Raw genomic sequence first — 16,623 nt, 5'->3', positions numbered from 1 at the left:
ATTCCATTGGCCAGAACTTAGTCATAATAACCATTCCTATAGGCAAGGGATGCTAGGAAATATGGTTTCTTAGCTGAGCACGGTTGCTCTCCCTAACAAAGTCAGGAAAAAGGGGAAAAAATATTAAAGGCAACTAGTAATCTTTGCTATGCCACACCATCTTAATTCTACCCTGTAGGCAATGGAGTCATCCAAGAGTTTCAAGCCAAGAAGTAACATGGTCAAACTTGACCTTAATTTTTTAAAAAGTTTAAATATTATTGAAAAATCTATTCTTATTAATATGCAGTCTATTTATATAATTTTCCATAAATTCATAAATAGGACTTCATAAATCATGTTTTTGGTGAAATATTTGATGCATGCAAAATGATATATATGTATGTGAACATTATGGAAGACAATAATAAAACAAATACTCATTACCCACTATAAAACTTAATAATCAGAATATTAGGGGTGCCTGGGTGCCTCATTCAGTTAAGCACCTGACTCTTGATTTTGGCTTAGGTCATGATCTCACAGTTCATGGAATCAAGCCCCACATCGGGCTTTGCACTGAGTGCAGAGCCTGCTTGGGATTTTCTCTCTCCTCTCTCTTTCTCTGCCCCACTCTGCTCTGCTTTAATGTTTTTTAATAAACATTTAAAAAAAGAATCAGAATATTAGAAATACTTCCTCATGTTTAAAAGCCATCACCCACATAGAGTCAAAATACCCACACTTTTCAGCTGCGTATGACCATGCTTTTTGTAGACACATAGATAAGGAAAGGTGATAACAATATGAGGCCTCAGTGGCCTCATATTTTCCCCATTGTCATGACTCATTCTAAAACTATACCAATAATAGCTACTACATAATTAGTGCTTATTATGTTCCAGGCATTCTTCTAAATGCTTTACACATATGAAATAACAATGCCATCAGCGATTCTGTGAAGTAAATATTATCCTCATTTCTATTTTACAAACTGAGGCATGGAGTAGTTTAGTATCTTTCCAAAAGTTACACAGCTAGTGAATGGTAAACCAGGATTCACACAAGTCATCTGGCTGATGATGATGATGATGATAGTGGTTGGTGGTAGTTGCAGTCCTGGTGTTACCTTTTTCCCTTAAATATGGCTGCTTCTCTACTAGAATGTTAGTATAATCTCTAAAATTTCACCTGTCTCTAACATTCTAGTCTGATTCCTTGATGTTCTGAGGTTTTAAACTTGGCTTTGTGAGTGATTCTATCTATAGTCAATTTCTTATTTTCTCCAAGTGTTTTAGTTGAGCAATCCTACTTACTGTAAAAGAAAAATCCCTAAATCTCAATGACATAAAATATTGGAAATTTCTTGCTATGTAGATCAAATAGGTGTTTCTGATTAGTGACAAGAGTGGGGAAAGAGGCTCTATTCCAAGCAGTTGGTTACAAGCCCAGGCTGAAGAAGGCTTCAGAATTTCCCTGGGGTTTAATATTCACCAGTAGATAAGAGAACATGGATGGCTGCAAGTGGGAGGGGCTCTAACTCACATTTCCTTGGATAGAACTCAGTCACATGACCACCACTAACTGCAAGGGAGGCTGGGAGTCCCAGAAAGAAGAGTAAATAGCTTTGTTGATTAACTAGTAGTCTCTGCTACTGTAAACCTTACTTTTCTTACTTTTCTCACCTCAATGCTAACGCTGACTTTTTTTTTTAAGTTTTTTAAGCCTGTAGAATTTTCAATAATGAAAACCTACAGCCTTACCACTTCACACAAATCAAAAAGTCTTCACCATTTGCTGATCATCCAAAATACTCCACTTATATTACTCATCTTTCTTGCAAGCCCATATAAATTTGTCTTTACTTCTTTTAGAGGCTCTTATGTCTTTGGTTTCTGTGAATTAAGATCCTGCAGGACAGGAGATGTGGTTTCTACAGGTGGCAACTAAAAATTATTAAACATCTTTAAAATGTCATGAACTACATCACTTAATCCTCTCAACAATCTAACATAATAAGTTTAATTATCGCTGTCTGTATGATGGTGGAGCAAGGAAGGCAATAAGTAGGGGACCTACAAGTAAGTGATCAGCCAAAATATACAGCTGCTAGATGATGGTAAAGTCTCAACTTCAACTCAAGCCTCCATTGATTCTAAGTATTAGATTTATACCAGTTGTATTATTCTGCTACCTTTCCACTTCTTTCAGATTCCCCAGAACACCTAGCACAATGTTAGTCACCTTGTGAAAACAAAAATTTAACAAATACTTGTTCAAGTAAATTGAATTGAATTTTATATGTCCTCAAATTTAATATACCTTTAGTGGAAACATATGCTCTTGAAGGAAACTTATATCATCCCTTCCTTTATTTCTTGTCCTTTTCATTCCTGCTTTATTTTTCCTTTTCCTTCACTTACATTCAGTCAGTCCTTTTGTTGATGCTTGTAAGGTCTATCTCAGCCTCTGCAACCCCCCACCCCACCGTGAGAAGGAAGCTTTTATTTAGGAAGTTATGGCACACATTGTGCTGTCACTTAGCCACTTGAAAATTTCTGGCAAAAATCTTATGAAGAGCATAACTTACTATACTTTGAAAAATGTTCCTGTTTTATTTAACTTTATGGGGGAAAAAACAATTCAGACCTTCCTATGAAATGTGATTCTAGACACAATTGTCTACATGTATGCACTTAGCTCAGGACACTATTCTTTCTCCACGCTCCTCAGCTAGATTTTATTCCTCTTCCAGACAGACTCCTATCGGGTGGTATATGAGTTATATTTTCAATTGACACTAAATTAATGGACAACCTGCCAAGCTAGAAGAAGAAAGGCATACTTTTTCTTTCATCTAACACCAGCTGGCTAAAGCCTCCTCTTACAAATGTCTTTTGCTCGTAAGCATATTGCTGGGCTAGAGACTCAGAATGAATGCTACAGCATCCTTATATCTTGTACAAAGTACCTTGTTTAAGGAAATTGTAAGCAGGTAATTAGTAATGGTGTAATTGATTTTTTTGTGTATATGTAATTATGGTTTATGATGTTTGTCTAATAAATTATATCTATAGGAAGTAAATACTTTTAGAAAACAGTAAAACTGTGGCTCCTTGGGGAGCTATTTCCATACTACCAATCTAGACCAAGCAAAACAAAACAAAAACATTTGCTGGGGGGCAGGACCTGGATTTGTAGAAGGAACTTTTCACTATTTAATGAAGAGACATTATTAATGAAGATACTTTATCCTTCAGATATTACATCACTTTGGGGAAAAAAGAAATGTGGACCCAGTATGAGAATTTTATTAGCAATATCAGTGTTTTATCTCTGTACCTGCTAAATTTCTTCAGGGTAAATCATTTATTTATTCACACAAAAAATATTTACTGGCCAACTTTATATGCTTAGCACTATGCTAAGTACAGAAATTCATAATTTTGAAAATAATAAGGTCATAAAAGAATTATATAATATATAATGGGAATTCAGAGAAAGGAAAAGCTTTCTTCTGCCTACTGGAATTTAAAAAATCCTTATAGAGGAATTTTTTTCAAGCTGAGCCTTGAATGATTATTATACATTTACTTTATTCCACATTATACACAACAGTTTGAGAATAGCAATTCTAATATATAACTGCCATCAATAATGTAATTAGTAAGAACAGCTTAAAACATATTTTTAATAATCCTCCTCATTCTTCCCTACCCATTTTAAAGTTATAATATACCTACATGTCAGAGGATATAGCCATTATATACCATAGTCTCTTCCTTTTAAGCCTTATTTTTGTAAAAACCAGGTGTTTCATGATCACAAGTTCTTAGGTCAATGTCTGTCTAGTTATTTTAGTTGTCTGGAGCTCATTTTCTAATAGATTCTTCATGAAGGGCTCACAGGAACAATATTTTCTGAGTTCTTTTTTTTTTAATTTTTTTTTTAACGTTTATTTATTTTTGAGACAGAGAGAGACAGAGCATGAATGGGGGAGGGTCAGAGAGAGGGAGACACAGAATCTGAAACAGGCTCCAGGCTCTGAGCCATCAGCCCAGAGCCCGACGCGGGGCTCGAACTCACGGACCGCGAGATCGTGACCTGAGCCGAAGTCGGATGCTCAACTGACTGAGCCACCCAGGCGCCCCTTTTCTGAGTTCTTAAAAGTTGAAAACAACTTATCCACGCCAAACTATACTTGAATGTCAGTTTTGCTGGATATAAAATCCTTTGGCTCATATTTTTTCCGTTGGGTCTTTTAAATATATTTTCTCCTTTCTTCTGGTTAAAGTGTTTGTGGCAGGCTGCATAATGCCCCCACCCCAAAGATATCCATGTTCTAATACCTGGAACCTGTGAATATTACCTTACATGGCAAAAAGCACAGTGCAGATGTGATTAAATTAAGGATCTTCAGATAGGGACATTATCCTAGATTATCCAAATGGGCCCTAAATGTAATCACAAGTATCCTGATGAGAGGGAGGCAGAGGAAGGTAGGGAGGTAAAGGCAGAAAACAATGTAATGGTTGAAGCAAGGAGAGAAAATGTGAGGTGATATGGGGCTATTAACCAAGGAATGAGAATAGCCTCTAGAAGCTGACAAAGAATTGGATTCTTCCTGAGAGCTTCCAGGAGGATGTAGCCTCTTTTACATTTTTATTTTAGCCCTGTAAGACTCTTTACAGACTTGCGGCCTCTAAAACTGTAAAAGAATAAATTTCTGTTATTTTAAGCCAGTTAGTTTGTGGCAATTTGTTAGAGCAGACAGAAAAATAATAGTGTTCGTGAGTCTGGTGATAATATTTTTGCGAAGACACTTAGGGAATTTTTCATATTTTCTTAAGTTCAGTAATTTTTAAAATTCAGTCATTCAGGGTCAGTATTCCTAAGGTATGTACACTGCATTTCAATTTGTGTTTTCAAATCTTTTTCTATTTCAGAAGTTTTTTAAATTATAGTTTTAGTATTTCTCCTGTTTTCTGTATTAGTTTTCTTCTTCAAGGACTACTGTTACCTTACATATTGGATCTTCTTTGCCTAGTCTCAATACTGTCACTTTCTCTTGAACACTGTACCCATACAAACAAGCTGGAACCCACATCTGTCTGTAGGTACCACCAACTTTGAGGACACGGGTGACGGCAGGGAAAATTAGATCCCACAGAGCTGCATAAATGCCTGGCTTGGGACTTGGAGAAGCTATAGAAGATCTGCAAGGAGCTAGATGAGCTGTGGGTCCAGGTGTTGCCCCACAGAAGCATAGTGAGCTGGCAGATCCACAACAATGACTGTGAGCTGCCACAGTACCTGGCACTGTACTCTAGCCTTTCAAGTATAAAGATGGCTGCTCCTTCATTTCCACCTTCCAGATCTCATGCAGACTTCTCCCTGTAACTCTATAGGGAAAATAATTCTAGGAATTATTCTTCCATGTTCACTAACTTGTGCTAGTACAAACCCACCACAGTTCACCCCTTGTCAACAGGGCATCTTTAATCATAATTTATTTCCAAATAAATATTATATCAAAATGATGGTTCCACCCAGTGATGCAGCTGTCCCTTGTACAATATTCTAGCTCTTCCCCAAATAAGATCCAAAGTTCATTCATCCATCTGTGGATGATGTTCCTTATTTTTGCAGCTGAGTCATACTCCCTCTTTGATATTATGTTACTTAAAATACAAGATGTAAAGTTAACTACTATTAACAGATGACAAAGGAATGGAGAGTTGGAAGGAAAACATTGGTTAGTACATACATCAATGTAGTCATATCAGAATTAGGAAGGAATACAACTAGTAGATTCCTCATTTCTAAAACTGGTCACATGGTCATAGATAGTATTTTTAACTTCCTTTTCCCACTACTCACCCCCAACTCATTGGCCCCTGTCAGCATTTTGGTTTCAAGCAGCTGGTTTCTCCCAACTTTCACATCTTGAGTTAAATGTCATCTTTTCAATGAAGTCTCTTCCCAACTTAAAGTGGATAAGCCCTTTTTGTTTCTTCTAGCACTCTGACTTGTTCTTTCCTTGTTTTTATTTGTTGTTTCTTATTTCTTCCAGACTCTCAAAACAATAATGGTTTTAATGAGTGAACACATTAATCTCTCCCTTTATTTACCACCTAAACCCTATCAATCATTAGGTCCAATTTTTTGCTTTACAGATCCATTTTTTGCTTTACAGACATCAACACTTGGTTTCTTATTTGGTAGCCTGGCTTCTAGCTTCTTCCCACTCAGTTAAGACCACATACTATGGTAAATACCTAGTGAAAAGAAACTATTTCATATTTGTATTTAGATTTCTAGTATCCAGCACAGTAGGCACATGGTAACATACAGTAGAAATTCAATAATTATCTGTGGATGAATGGTTAAAATATTATTAATTATATAAGGGATGTCATATAAGAAATCTACTGATTCTCATGATGGTCTCCTTATCTTAGGAATTCAGTACTCTAAGAATGAAAATTCATAGGCAAAATTCTTTTGGACTTGCACATGTCTGCTTTTTAAAAAAATGTGTATTTGATGAGTAATAAAAATGAGATTTAACTGTAAATGGAATGAGAAGTGTTTTGCATCAATTTTTAAGAGTTTAAAATAGTAGGAACATGATTAATGGGACATAAATAGTATTCATGAAAAAATATAAAAATCACATGGCACATTTTATCCATGTATGTTAGGGGCAGAATGGATGATAGACATAACAGCAAGTATTGGGGGCTTAAGAATAAAAGAAGATTAAGAATAACAGCTCATTTTCATTTCTAATGAGGAAAAAAAATATCACAAAATGCCTAGCACAATGCCTGATGTAAAATAGGAGTAGAGCAAATTTAGGTTGACTGCTTGACTATTGCTTGATTCATAATAATGAAGATATTTTACAAATTAAAAGATTCAAGTTGCCTTAAAGAATGGTCATAGGATTATAGAATGTTAACTCTTAAAATTCATTGTAAGGGGAAGATATAGATTGTCATATACTAAAAATCTCTAAGGTAACATATGTTCTTATTAATAAATAGTGTACCCTAAATAAAAGTAGACAGCTGGACTGAAATGACCTTTAGAGATTACTTCCTGCTTATATTTCTACAATATCAAGTCTTGTTGATTACTTTTTTATTTTGTTATTGTTCTTCTTTTAACCTCAAACCTCAAAAACCAAAGGTCAAGACAGCATAATCAGTAGGAAAATGAAAGGTCTTTTATATACATCAGCAATAAAGAGAGTGTATATGAAAGTAAAAGTATTTTCTCAGCTTTGACATGACTCCAAGGAAACCCAAATGCTGAAATTCTGTGCTTCAGCTCTTAAAATCCCTGTTTTCTACCACAGATGGGCCATGAAAAGATAAACAAAGTCAGCCAGTTCCATTAACCAAAATGCTGGTCAGGACCATGTTTAACTGTGCTCATGCACAATGGCTTCAGATATCTCAAGGACTGTGGCAGAAAGCTGGAATACCCTGGATGCTTAGCATCCTCTTCCTATGTCAACTCCCTGCCAGCTTCCAGATAGAATGCTACCTTAATTGTCCCCCCAGGCACCAGTCAGAACTAAAGGTCCTTATATGCCATGCCTTCAAGATTAAAAAGAACCATCCAACCAGCTTTTGTTGGAGGGGGGAGGGGAGTGGTGGTGGTAAAGCATTATAGGCTTCATGTGTCAGTTCTCCTCAGTAATAATTACATTTAAATTTTACCCATATCCTTTCATGTCTTGATCCCATGGATCACAGATTGAATGAGTGGCTATGACAGCCACCATGGCTAGTTACTAGGAACTCTAGGGAGAGGTTCCAAGCCACCCACATACTCTGTGAGTGAGGCTACTGCCAGTGAAAGAAAATTTTAGATAGATAGATGGATAGATAGATAGATAGACAGACAGAACTAGGCAATTTCAAAGCACTGCCAAAAATTTAATTTTAGAAACAGGGTATATTTAAGACAAAAACAAATAAATGTGCAGAGAGATTGAAATCCCCAGGGATTATTTTTTAGTGCTCATAACATCTCAGGTTGATATTTTTTTAAATACTACTTTTTAGAAAATATGTAATATTTTTAAAATGACCCAGTGTAATCTTTATTAAACATTTACTTTGAATTTAATAAGAAAACTTCTATATGTCTTTTTCTGAAAGTATTAAAAATGTGGCTATTATGAAATTTCTTTTTCTCATTTTTTTCTAGTTAAAGTAATTTGAAGCTTTTGTTCAACTGACAGAAGGTAAGATTCTCCTATGAATTGGGTCAAAATGAGAAAGTGACACTGACAAGAACTTAGACTTTTTCCAAAACCGTGATAAATTCTTCTCAAAAACCTGTGTTTCCTTTTGTAAGACATGATCCAAAATTCTGTTTTGTCTTTACACCTCCAATATTTTATCCTCAAACTACCCATTAATCCTATCTCCCACAATGACCAAACACAAATTCCTGTCTTGGAAAAATAGAATATGCTCAAACAAAGAAATGGGTGAATGAGTGCCATAACCATAGTGGTAGCTCCTTGTCCCCAGAAAACACCATGAGAAGTCCTACCCCTTTGCCTTTGTACACACTGTTCTTCCCCAGCTATGTTCTCCTTCTGTCTTCTCCAGTCTAAATCCTACAAGGCTCTTCCATTATGCTTCAGTGATCTCTCATACTAAACCCCATAATTCTTTTATTCCTTTGGCACTTAAAGTGACTTTTGTAAATTAATAGTTATTAGGTATTGAGACCAACCGTGTTTCAGACAATATGTCGGGTACTCTCAGGGTCACAAAACTCCAGAAGGTATGTATTAATATCCCCATTTTACAGATAAGGAGAGTAATAAGGTTTAGGATGTAATTACTACTAAGGAGAAGGGACATAATACTCAAAGAAATCATCCCAGGTTTAGAAATGAGGCAAGAATTCCTGAGAGAAAGAAGAACAGTACATAGTAGAATTGTATTTGAATCAGTCTCATGAACAAGAAGAGGAGCCCTAAGGACTTCTAGTGAATATCTTTTCAAAAGCAAAGATGGAATTTGGATAGTTGTATCCCCGGACATAGTTCCGATGGTTGAAATTGGAAGCAGTTGGGGCGCCTTAACTCAGTCGGTTAAGCATCCGACTTCAGCTCAGGTTACGATCTCGCGGTCCCCTGCGTCGGGCTCTGGGCTGATGGCTCAGGGCCTGGAGCCTGCTTCCGATTCTGTGTCTTCCTCTCTCTCTGCCCCCCCCCCCCCCCATTCATGCTCTGTCTCTCTCTGTCTCAAAAATAAATAAAGGTTAAAAAAAAAATTTTTTTTTAAATAAAAAAAAAAAAGAAATTGGAAGCAGTTAGGAAACTGGAACACGTGCCCCATCCTTCCCTCATCAAGGAATTAGCTGATCATAACAAAGAAAGGAAGAGAAGGATAAATAAAAACTGCAGCAGCACTTTAGCCAGTAGTGAATTCTGAAATCTTTTATTTGTTTCCATGTAAATATCAATATTATTATTAGCTATATTATTAATATCAATATTAATACTTCCTGAGAGCCAGAAAAGCACTAACTACAAAATTATGTCTTAAAATAGGGGACCTGCCCAGTATGCTTAAGAACAAATTATGATTTTGGATCAAGATTAGAATCCCTTAAGCCATCCCCTAAACAGAAAGTTACTAAGTAACAATTGCAGCTGCTTTTTGAAAGAACCCTCAAGAAGGCTGAGTGAAGATGTTAGTTTGTCTAAGAAAAAAAAATCCAAGGCTATACATCTTGACTCACAGCAACCAGTATGTAGACATTTAGTATGTACATTCACAGTTAGCACTATAAGATTCTAAAATGATCATTTAACAGGAGAGGAAAACAGGATCCAAAAATGGGAAGTTACTTGCTTAAGGTCACATAGCTAGTTACTGACTGAATCAAATTAGGTTTTCAGTCTCCTGACTTTTCATTCAGCTCTCTTTCCACAAAACTTTGTTGTCTCCAAAGAAGGGTTAATTACCTTTCTGAAGGAATGACTTAAAGAGGACAAACATATTTTGATGGGTAGAAGTGGGAGAGGGGGTGAAGCTGGTGCATGGCAAAATAAAATCCCTGCATGGCCAAAGGAGGCCAGCATGGGAAGAGCAAGCCACATGTACCCAAAGGGAGTGGGCATCTGTGAGGAAGGACCATGACACCAAAGACAGATAACCCACAGAACAATTATGCTTACGCCTGGAATGTGCATGTCCAGGAGAAATATAGTTAGACATTTCAAACTTTAAAAAGTAAATATATATATTCTTAAATATTATCTAAGTCATAAACATTTACTTATTAGATATCACCCATTGAGTAACTTCAACTTTGCAGACCATAGTCAATAACAAAGAAATACAGGGGCGCCTGGGTGGCGCAGTCGGTTAAGCGTCCGACTTCAGCCAGGTCACGATCTCGCGGTCCGTGAGTTCGAGCCCCGCGTCGGGCTCTGGGCTGATGGCTCAGAGCCTGGAGCCTGTTTCCGATTCTGTGTCTCCCTCTCTCTCTGCCCCTCCCCCGTTCATGCTCTGTCTCTCTCTGTCCCAAAAATAAATAAACGTTGAAAAAAAAATTAAAAAAAAAAATAATAACAAAGAAATACACACACACACACACACCCTACACACACCGACACACAGAGATTTAAATTCTCTGAGTAGTTAAGACAAATGTCATAGAGTATCTTGCTCAGAACAATTCATGTAAAGCATTTAGCCCAATGCCTGGTCCACAGCAGACCCTCCACTAATGTTTACCTATGATTATGCTCATGGTCATGATCATGATCATGAGTATGTGACTGCCTTGGCAGCCACTCAGAGCTTGGTTACTCTTATGCACAATTTCTCTTATTTAGCTTCTTTTTATGATGCATCTTTGTTTAGCTTCTCTCCATAACGGATTAAAATAGAGGGTGCAGGAACATAGGTGGACATAGATAAAACACATGGAAAACTGTGTTAAATAGATAGGAAAAAGTCAAAATGTAATTGAGGCCATTTAGTGTAGGGGCACACTGCCTTCCACCTTTCTGGAGATCCTGAAGATATCACTGTACAATCACTGTGATGACACAGAACCATCCAGAAAGATTCTATGTTATGTTATACACTCTTTAAAATGGGAGAAGGACATTTGCTGCCATTTAAAAATTTTATCAAAAATTTGAGTTCTTACAAATCATCTGGAAGTTTGTCCACAGTGCCATAAGCCTGATGAATCCATAGGGATGTTTAAATTAAAAATAAGTGGATCTTTTCCCCTATTGGTATTGGCTGATTATTGGTCATTCTAGTCTCAATTATCAATGTGAGATCATATATGATATGACGGTGTTTGTAGACAGATGTCAGTATTTTTCATGTAATAGCTTCTCAGTGTCTCAACATAAATTTGTGTTTAAGAAAAGAATTGCTTCATTTTTTTAAACTAGCAATGTGGTATACATGTGCAAGAAATGGAGCTGATTGTATATTCAGCATAAGCAGGAGAATGCACATGGGTTGCTTTGCCTCCTGCTTATGTCTTTTCCTTCCCAGACTATTTAAATTCTTACTGACTTTTACCCTGAGATGTCCAGTTTCACTGCTCTCCCATGCGATAAAGATAACCTTCACAATAAATTATCTTGCTCTCCCGAGTTTGGAAAAATCTCTTACAGTTTTCCTGAAGTTTCTGATTACATTTTTCATAGCATCTTTGAAGGGAAATCTCTATTAATTACATTGGAGGCTGGAAAAGCAAAGTGGCAAAGAAAAAAAAAAAAAAAAGCCCAGAGCACAGAGTATTCTTTAGCTGGCTGTCTTCAAGTCCTGGCAGCTGTTCTCAAGACGATTTTCCTTTTGAACTCCACCAAATGAGAGAAGTATTTAGGTACTATGCAAATAGCAACTAATTTCATCTTGGAGAGATACCACCTTTGACAGATTCATGTCCCCTTCCTTTGTCCTCTTCATTTTGATAAAGCCAGATGTCAAATTTCCAGCAAAGGGTAGTCAAGTGTCTTTTTCAATAAAGAAAGTTTATTATGACAATTTCCTGATCAATAGAAATAATGTGCCTTAAGGAAGGGGCACCTATTTTCTCATTTTTGTAGAGGTAACTAGTAAGCTTGACGCAACCATCAGGGATGAGGGATAGGTGATTTAGAAGATGTGAAGATAAATAAAGTTAATTCGTATGTAAAATAAGTTTTAAATATCCCTGAGTTAGGGGATCTGCTTCTGGTCACATCCCGTGTGGCCATATATGGGGGCTAAGCTAGGACGACTTCTCCACTCCCACAGAAGAATCAGAGTCCTGTCCAACCCCAGTTCAGTGTTCTTGCTGGTGCCAGGCTTAGGTGCAGCCCTCAGGTCCTCAGTAGGCACAGAATCCACCAGGAGTTTGAAGAATGACAATCAATTCCCCACCATTCACCTGGATGTCTTTGTAGGAGGTATTGTGAGTGGTCACGTTAAAGTAGACTTTGTCCTTAAAAGCTAGATGGGCCACTCCAATGGAGTCGACAGATTTGACCTTGCTCAGGGAGAAGAGAGGTTTCCGACCCTTCCGGTAATAAAGGCTGAGGCTGAGCTCCTCAGAGAAGTAGCCCTTCAGAGAGATGAGATAGAACCCATCACAGTTGATGATGATTGAGTTGTCTTGCACCTTCATGGTTTCATCCTTGTTTGGGGATGTGATGATGCAACCTGTCCCATTCCCACACTCTAAGGAGGGGAGGGCAAGAAGAAAAAAAAAAAGAATGATTTCTTAGCACAGCATTGGGCAACAATCTTCCAGTACATCTAAAAACATATGAAGAGAACATGATCGGGAAAGATTTTTGAAAAGAATAAAAGAAGGAGAGCATTGTGTTTCCACATGAGGGTTGGAGTCTGCTTTACCTGGGGAATGGAAGAAGAGGCAAAGCTAATACTAGTGGCCAAGAGGATTTCAGAACAGAGCTGGATGCAAAAACTAAGAGGTTAGAGCAACTGGCAGTGGTCGCAACAGACCAGTGGCGGGAAATGGCACTTCGAAGTTTCTCTGATTTTTCAAAACCAGGAGGTGTTGCCACTTCGGTGCTTCCTTCCTTTTTCAATGAATAGACAAGGGCAAAGGGTAGCAGGAGTGCCCCTGCCCAGGGCCTGCACACCCCATTCACACAAAGCAATTGCTCTTAATGCTGCCCTATCCTCTCTCCACCTGACTGTGAAGTGCAAGTTTGCTACATGCCCTGGGCACTGGACTTATCAACAGCATTTACTACTGATCTTTGCTAGCAGTCACTTAAGTTCGATAATGCCGCCATGCCCAGAATGTCTGTGGGCTCAGTTCTGCTCGATACGATGTAGGTGGAAGAGTTCAAGAACACAGAACTGCTTCTCCATTTTACCTTTTTATTGCTAGTTTTTCCCGGAAAGTGCTTTGGGGAAAGTTACTACCACAGGAGAGAGAAGATAAAGGATGGGGGAGGACACAGATTGATAGCTTTGGTAGCTTTGTGTAGGGCCATTCCAAGTGTAAGGCAAAAAGACTAAATTTCTTTTATTTCTACCTCAGCCACAATATCATTGTGAATGGCCAAGCAACCACATCTCAGATTACCCACTCTGGTCCATGTCCCTTAGTCATAGGAAAGAATAGTCCCCACTCTTGGGCACAATTCAGTTAATTCTTGATTTGCATCAGGCCCAGGTGGCATAGTTTAAATTGAAAATGAAGACCACTTTTGGAGGGCAAGATATACTTCCCTTCAGGCAAATGAAGGGAATGAATGAAACAAATGAATATCCATATAGAAACTACTGGTGATTGTCCTAATACTAATCATGGATCCAAATAATGCTCTCCTAATAGTGGATCACCTTGCCTTCATATTTGGGACCTCCCAACTCTCATTAAGACAGAATATTGTCCTATAATCAACTTAGTGGGAAATGATGTGTCGGAAAGTCATCCTTTAGTTTTCTTACCTACGAAAAATGAGAATAATTCCTATTCAGAGGTTTCCTGAGAGGCATATAAAGTGATTAATAGTGACAAGCATATATTTGGTAACTAATTACTCCCTTTTATTCTTTATACATTTTCTTTGTCCCTAATGAAAACAGCATGCAGGCTCTAACAATTGCAGGATTTCATACTTCCCAAAGAATAGGAAGAGATCCTGTTTGGGGGAAGAAATTAAGAGACTAGAAAGAAGATTCATTTAAAAGCATGAATCAGGGGTGCCTGGGTGGCTCAGTCGGTTAAGCATCCAACTCTTGATTTCAGCTCAGGTCATGATCTCAAAGTTTGTAAGACTGAGCCCCACATAGGGCTCCATGCTGGCAGTGTGGAGCCTGTTTGAGATTCTCTGTCTCCTTCTCTCTGTGTCCCTCCCCTGCTCACTCTCTCTCTCAGAATGAATGGATAAACATTTTTTTTTTTTTTAAAGAAAAACATGAATCAATTGAACAATACTTACTGGTAAATTGTACTTTGATACTTTGAATTGGAGGATACTGAGGTGGCACCTGATGGAGGAAAAAGGATATATTTTTAGGAAAAAAGGTGAACAAATGAAATTGACAAGTCATATCCTATGAAGCAGAAATGCAGGAGCTATAGAAGGAATGACTTGACGAGAGACCATTTTTTCTATGAAGATTAGACCCAGACTTGTACCTGCTCCCTTGCTTTTCTATAACATTTCCTAAGATGAGCCAGGAGTATTCTGTCATGCAAGCATCTAAGATCTGTCCTCACCTCTGCCAAACCCATCTCTAGTATATTGTTTTGTCTCTCTGAGCCCCCCTTTCCCATTTTGGATAACAGAGCATTTAATAGTCATCTTGAGAAATCCATTCAGTCAGAGATCCCCTCATGCAGAAGGCTGTGGCCAGTCATTCCACCATGGCCACAAACTCCCAGGATGCACTGGGAATGAATTCTGGAAGCTTCCTGGCTACTTCTTCTTTCACTGCAACACAGGAGTAAGACTATCCTGTCTTCAGATCATACGGGCCATAGAAACTGGTCTAATCCTTCAGAATTCAGTAGATTTGAGTGCATATATTTCTAACATTGGCTCTTTCTCTTTTGTTTAATGGCTTGAAAAACCTAACTTGAACTAAGCGAGTACTCAACAGCAAGAGAGGTAAAATAATGAGGAAAGGAAGCCTGAATAAATGAAATGTCTATAGTAATATGATGGTTAAAAGAACAAAGCAGTTCAATACAGAGCAATCTCCAAAATATATGAAGTGAAAAAAAGGGGGCAGAATCATGTATAAAATATATTACCATTCACATTAAAAAATATTAATAATGCTTGTATGGGCATTAAATATATCTGAAGGAATTCTCAGAAAACGGATCATAAATATTGCCTCTGGAAAATGGAATTGGAACCTGAGGTCAGGAATGGGGGGACACTTACTTTTCATGGTCTACTTTTTTTATATTTTTAAAATTTTGCACCAGATGCTTGTATTACCTACTAAAAAAGGAAATTAAAAAGAAAAACAAAAAGCACCACCTATTGCTCCTGCCTGGAACAACATCTCTTCTCACAGATTATTTTTGGCAAGACATTTTGCTCAAAGGCATGGGGAGGGATTTGTTTTCATACCCTGGGGTGTGGAATCCCTGCTTCCCATTCTCCTGGCACACCAGTGGCTGCAGTCAAGCAGATTCCACTGGGGACTGCCCACACACATGAGGAATCCCCTACTTCCCTTCTAAGCCTTCTCATCACAAGCCTTACCAAGCTGAAGCCAACAGGCAGCGTAGGAAGAAGGGAGAGCCTTTCTGAGAGCTGCCGGTGGTAACCACATGGAGAGAGCTGTTGATTTAGGATGATTTGAGAGTCTGTCCCCTCCATGAACTATTTGTGACAGCTAAATTAGTATCCTTCATGCTTAAGGCAATGTTCTGGAAGAGGGCCTCTCAAAGGGCATATTACATTATCACCATAATCCCCTGGGTAAATAAATGCTCCCAATGCTCTCTAGCTGGTTGGTCCCAGCATGAATGGCCACATTTCAGCATGCAGCAACCTTGGTTTTAATGTCAGGGGGGCAGGTACAATGTCATCCCAGGCAAGTTTCATAACTTTCCTAGAAGTCAGTTTTTTCATCTTTAAAAATTACCAGAAGATCACAGGCATTTCTTCCAGCATTAACTGTCCATGATTTGGATTTTAAAAGTTGCAGTGCTAAGTCAATTTTAATAAAAGAGAAAAACATGAAGGCTCTTCATCCAAGTTTACATCAAGCTCTGAGATCTAAAAGCCCTCATGACTTAATTATTTGACTGATTCTCCAAACACTCCCTGCAAATCAAAGGAAGTTCTGAATGTTTTGAAGTACCCTTACGAAGTAGGGGTGGTTATAACCAAGAGGACATTCTCTGAGACCAAGGAAAGCCAACGTGACTTCCTCTCTAGGGTAGATCTAACAGAACTCCAGGCTCAGGTTTCCTGTTTCTTCTCCTGAAGATGACCAGTATTAGACATTTACATATTCTCAGAAGTTTTCTTACTGGCATCAATACCATTAAGTCTAGGAAATGTTGTAAAATAAAATAAGATTCTCCTTTCCTCTTCTTCTGTGCCCTTCCACTTTTCCCTTCGTCCTCCATATTTGATTCTTCACA

General features: G+C 37.9%; 1 protein-coding gene and 1 long non-coding RNA gene across 4 annotated transcripts in view; one reads left to right on the top strand and one right to left on the bottom strand.

Moving 5' to 3' along the window:
• Positions 1-16,623, top strand: part of LOC147572690 (uncharacterized) — a 471,113-nt gene that overhangs the window by 396,330 nt on the left and 58,160 nt on the right. The gene's annotated exons all lie outside the window — the stretch shown is intronic.
• Positions 10,582-16,623, bottom strand: part of TNFSF4 (TNF superfamily member 4) — a 189,229-nt gene continuing 183,187 nt past the window's right edge. For both annotated transcript variants that reach the window (XM_025926322.2, XM_086693391.1), the window contains exons 3-4: positions 14,453-14,501; positions 10,582-12,710 (exon numbers count right to left, since the gene is read on the bottom strand). In XM_025926322.2, the coding sequence (XP_025782107.2) occupies positions 12,361-12,710; positions 14,453-14,501 (399 nt within the window). In that variant the 3' untranslated portion in view covers positions 10,582-12,360. The remainder of the gene's footprint in view (positions 12,711-14,452; positions 14,502-16,623) is intronic.

This window comes from Puma concolor, chromosome E4 (genome assembly GCF_028749965.1).
Source record: "Puma concolor isolate L17-30 chromosome E4, mPumCon1.1.hap2, whole genome shotgun sequence".
Classification (NCBI taxonomy): domain Eukaryota; kingdom Metazoa; phylum Chordata; class Mammalia; order Carnivora; family Felidae; genus Puma; species Puma concolor.
The sequence above is the reverse complement of the archived record's forward strand: the minus strand, read 5'-3'. Positions and strand labels throughout refer to the sequence as shown.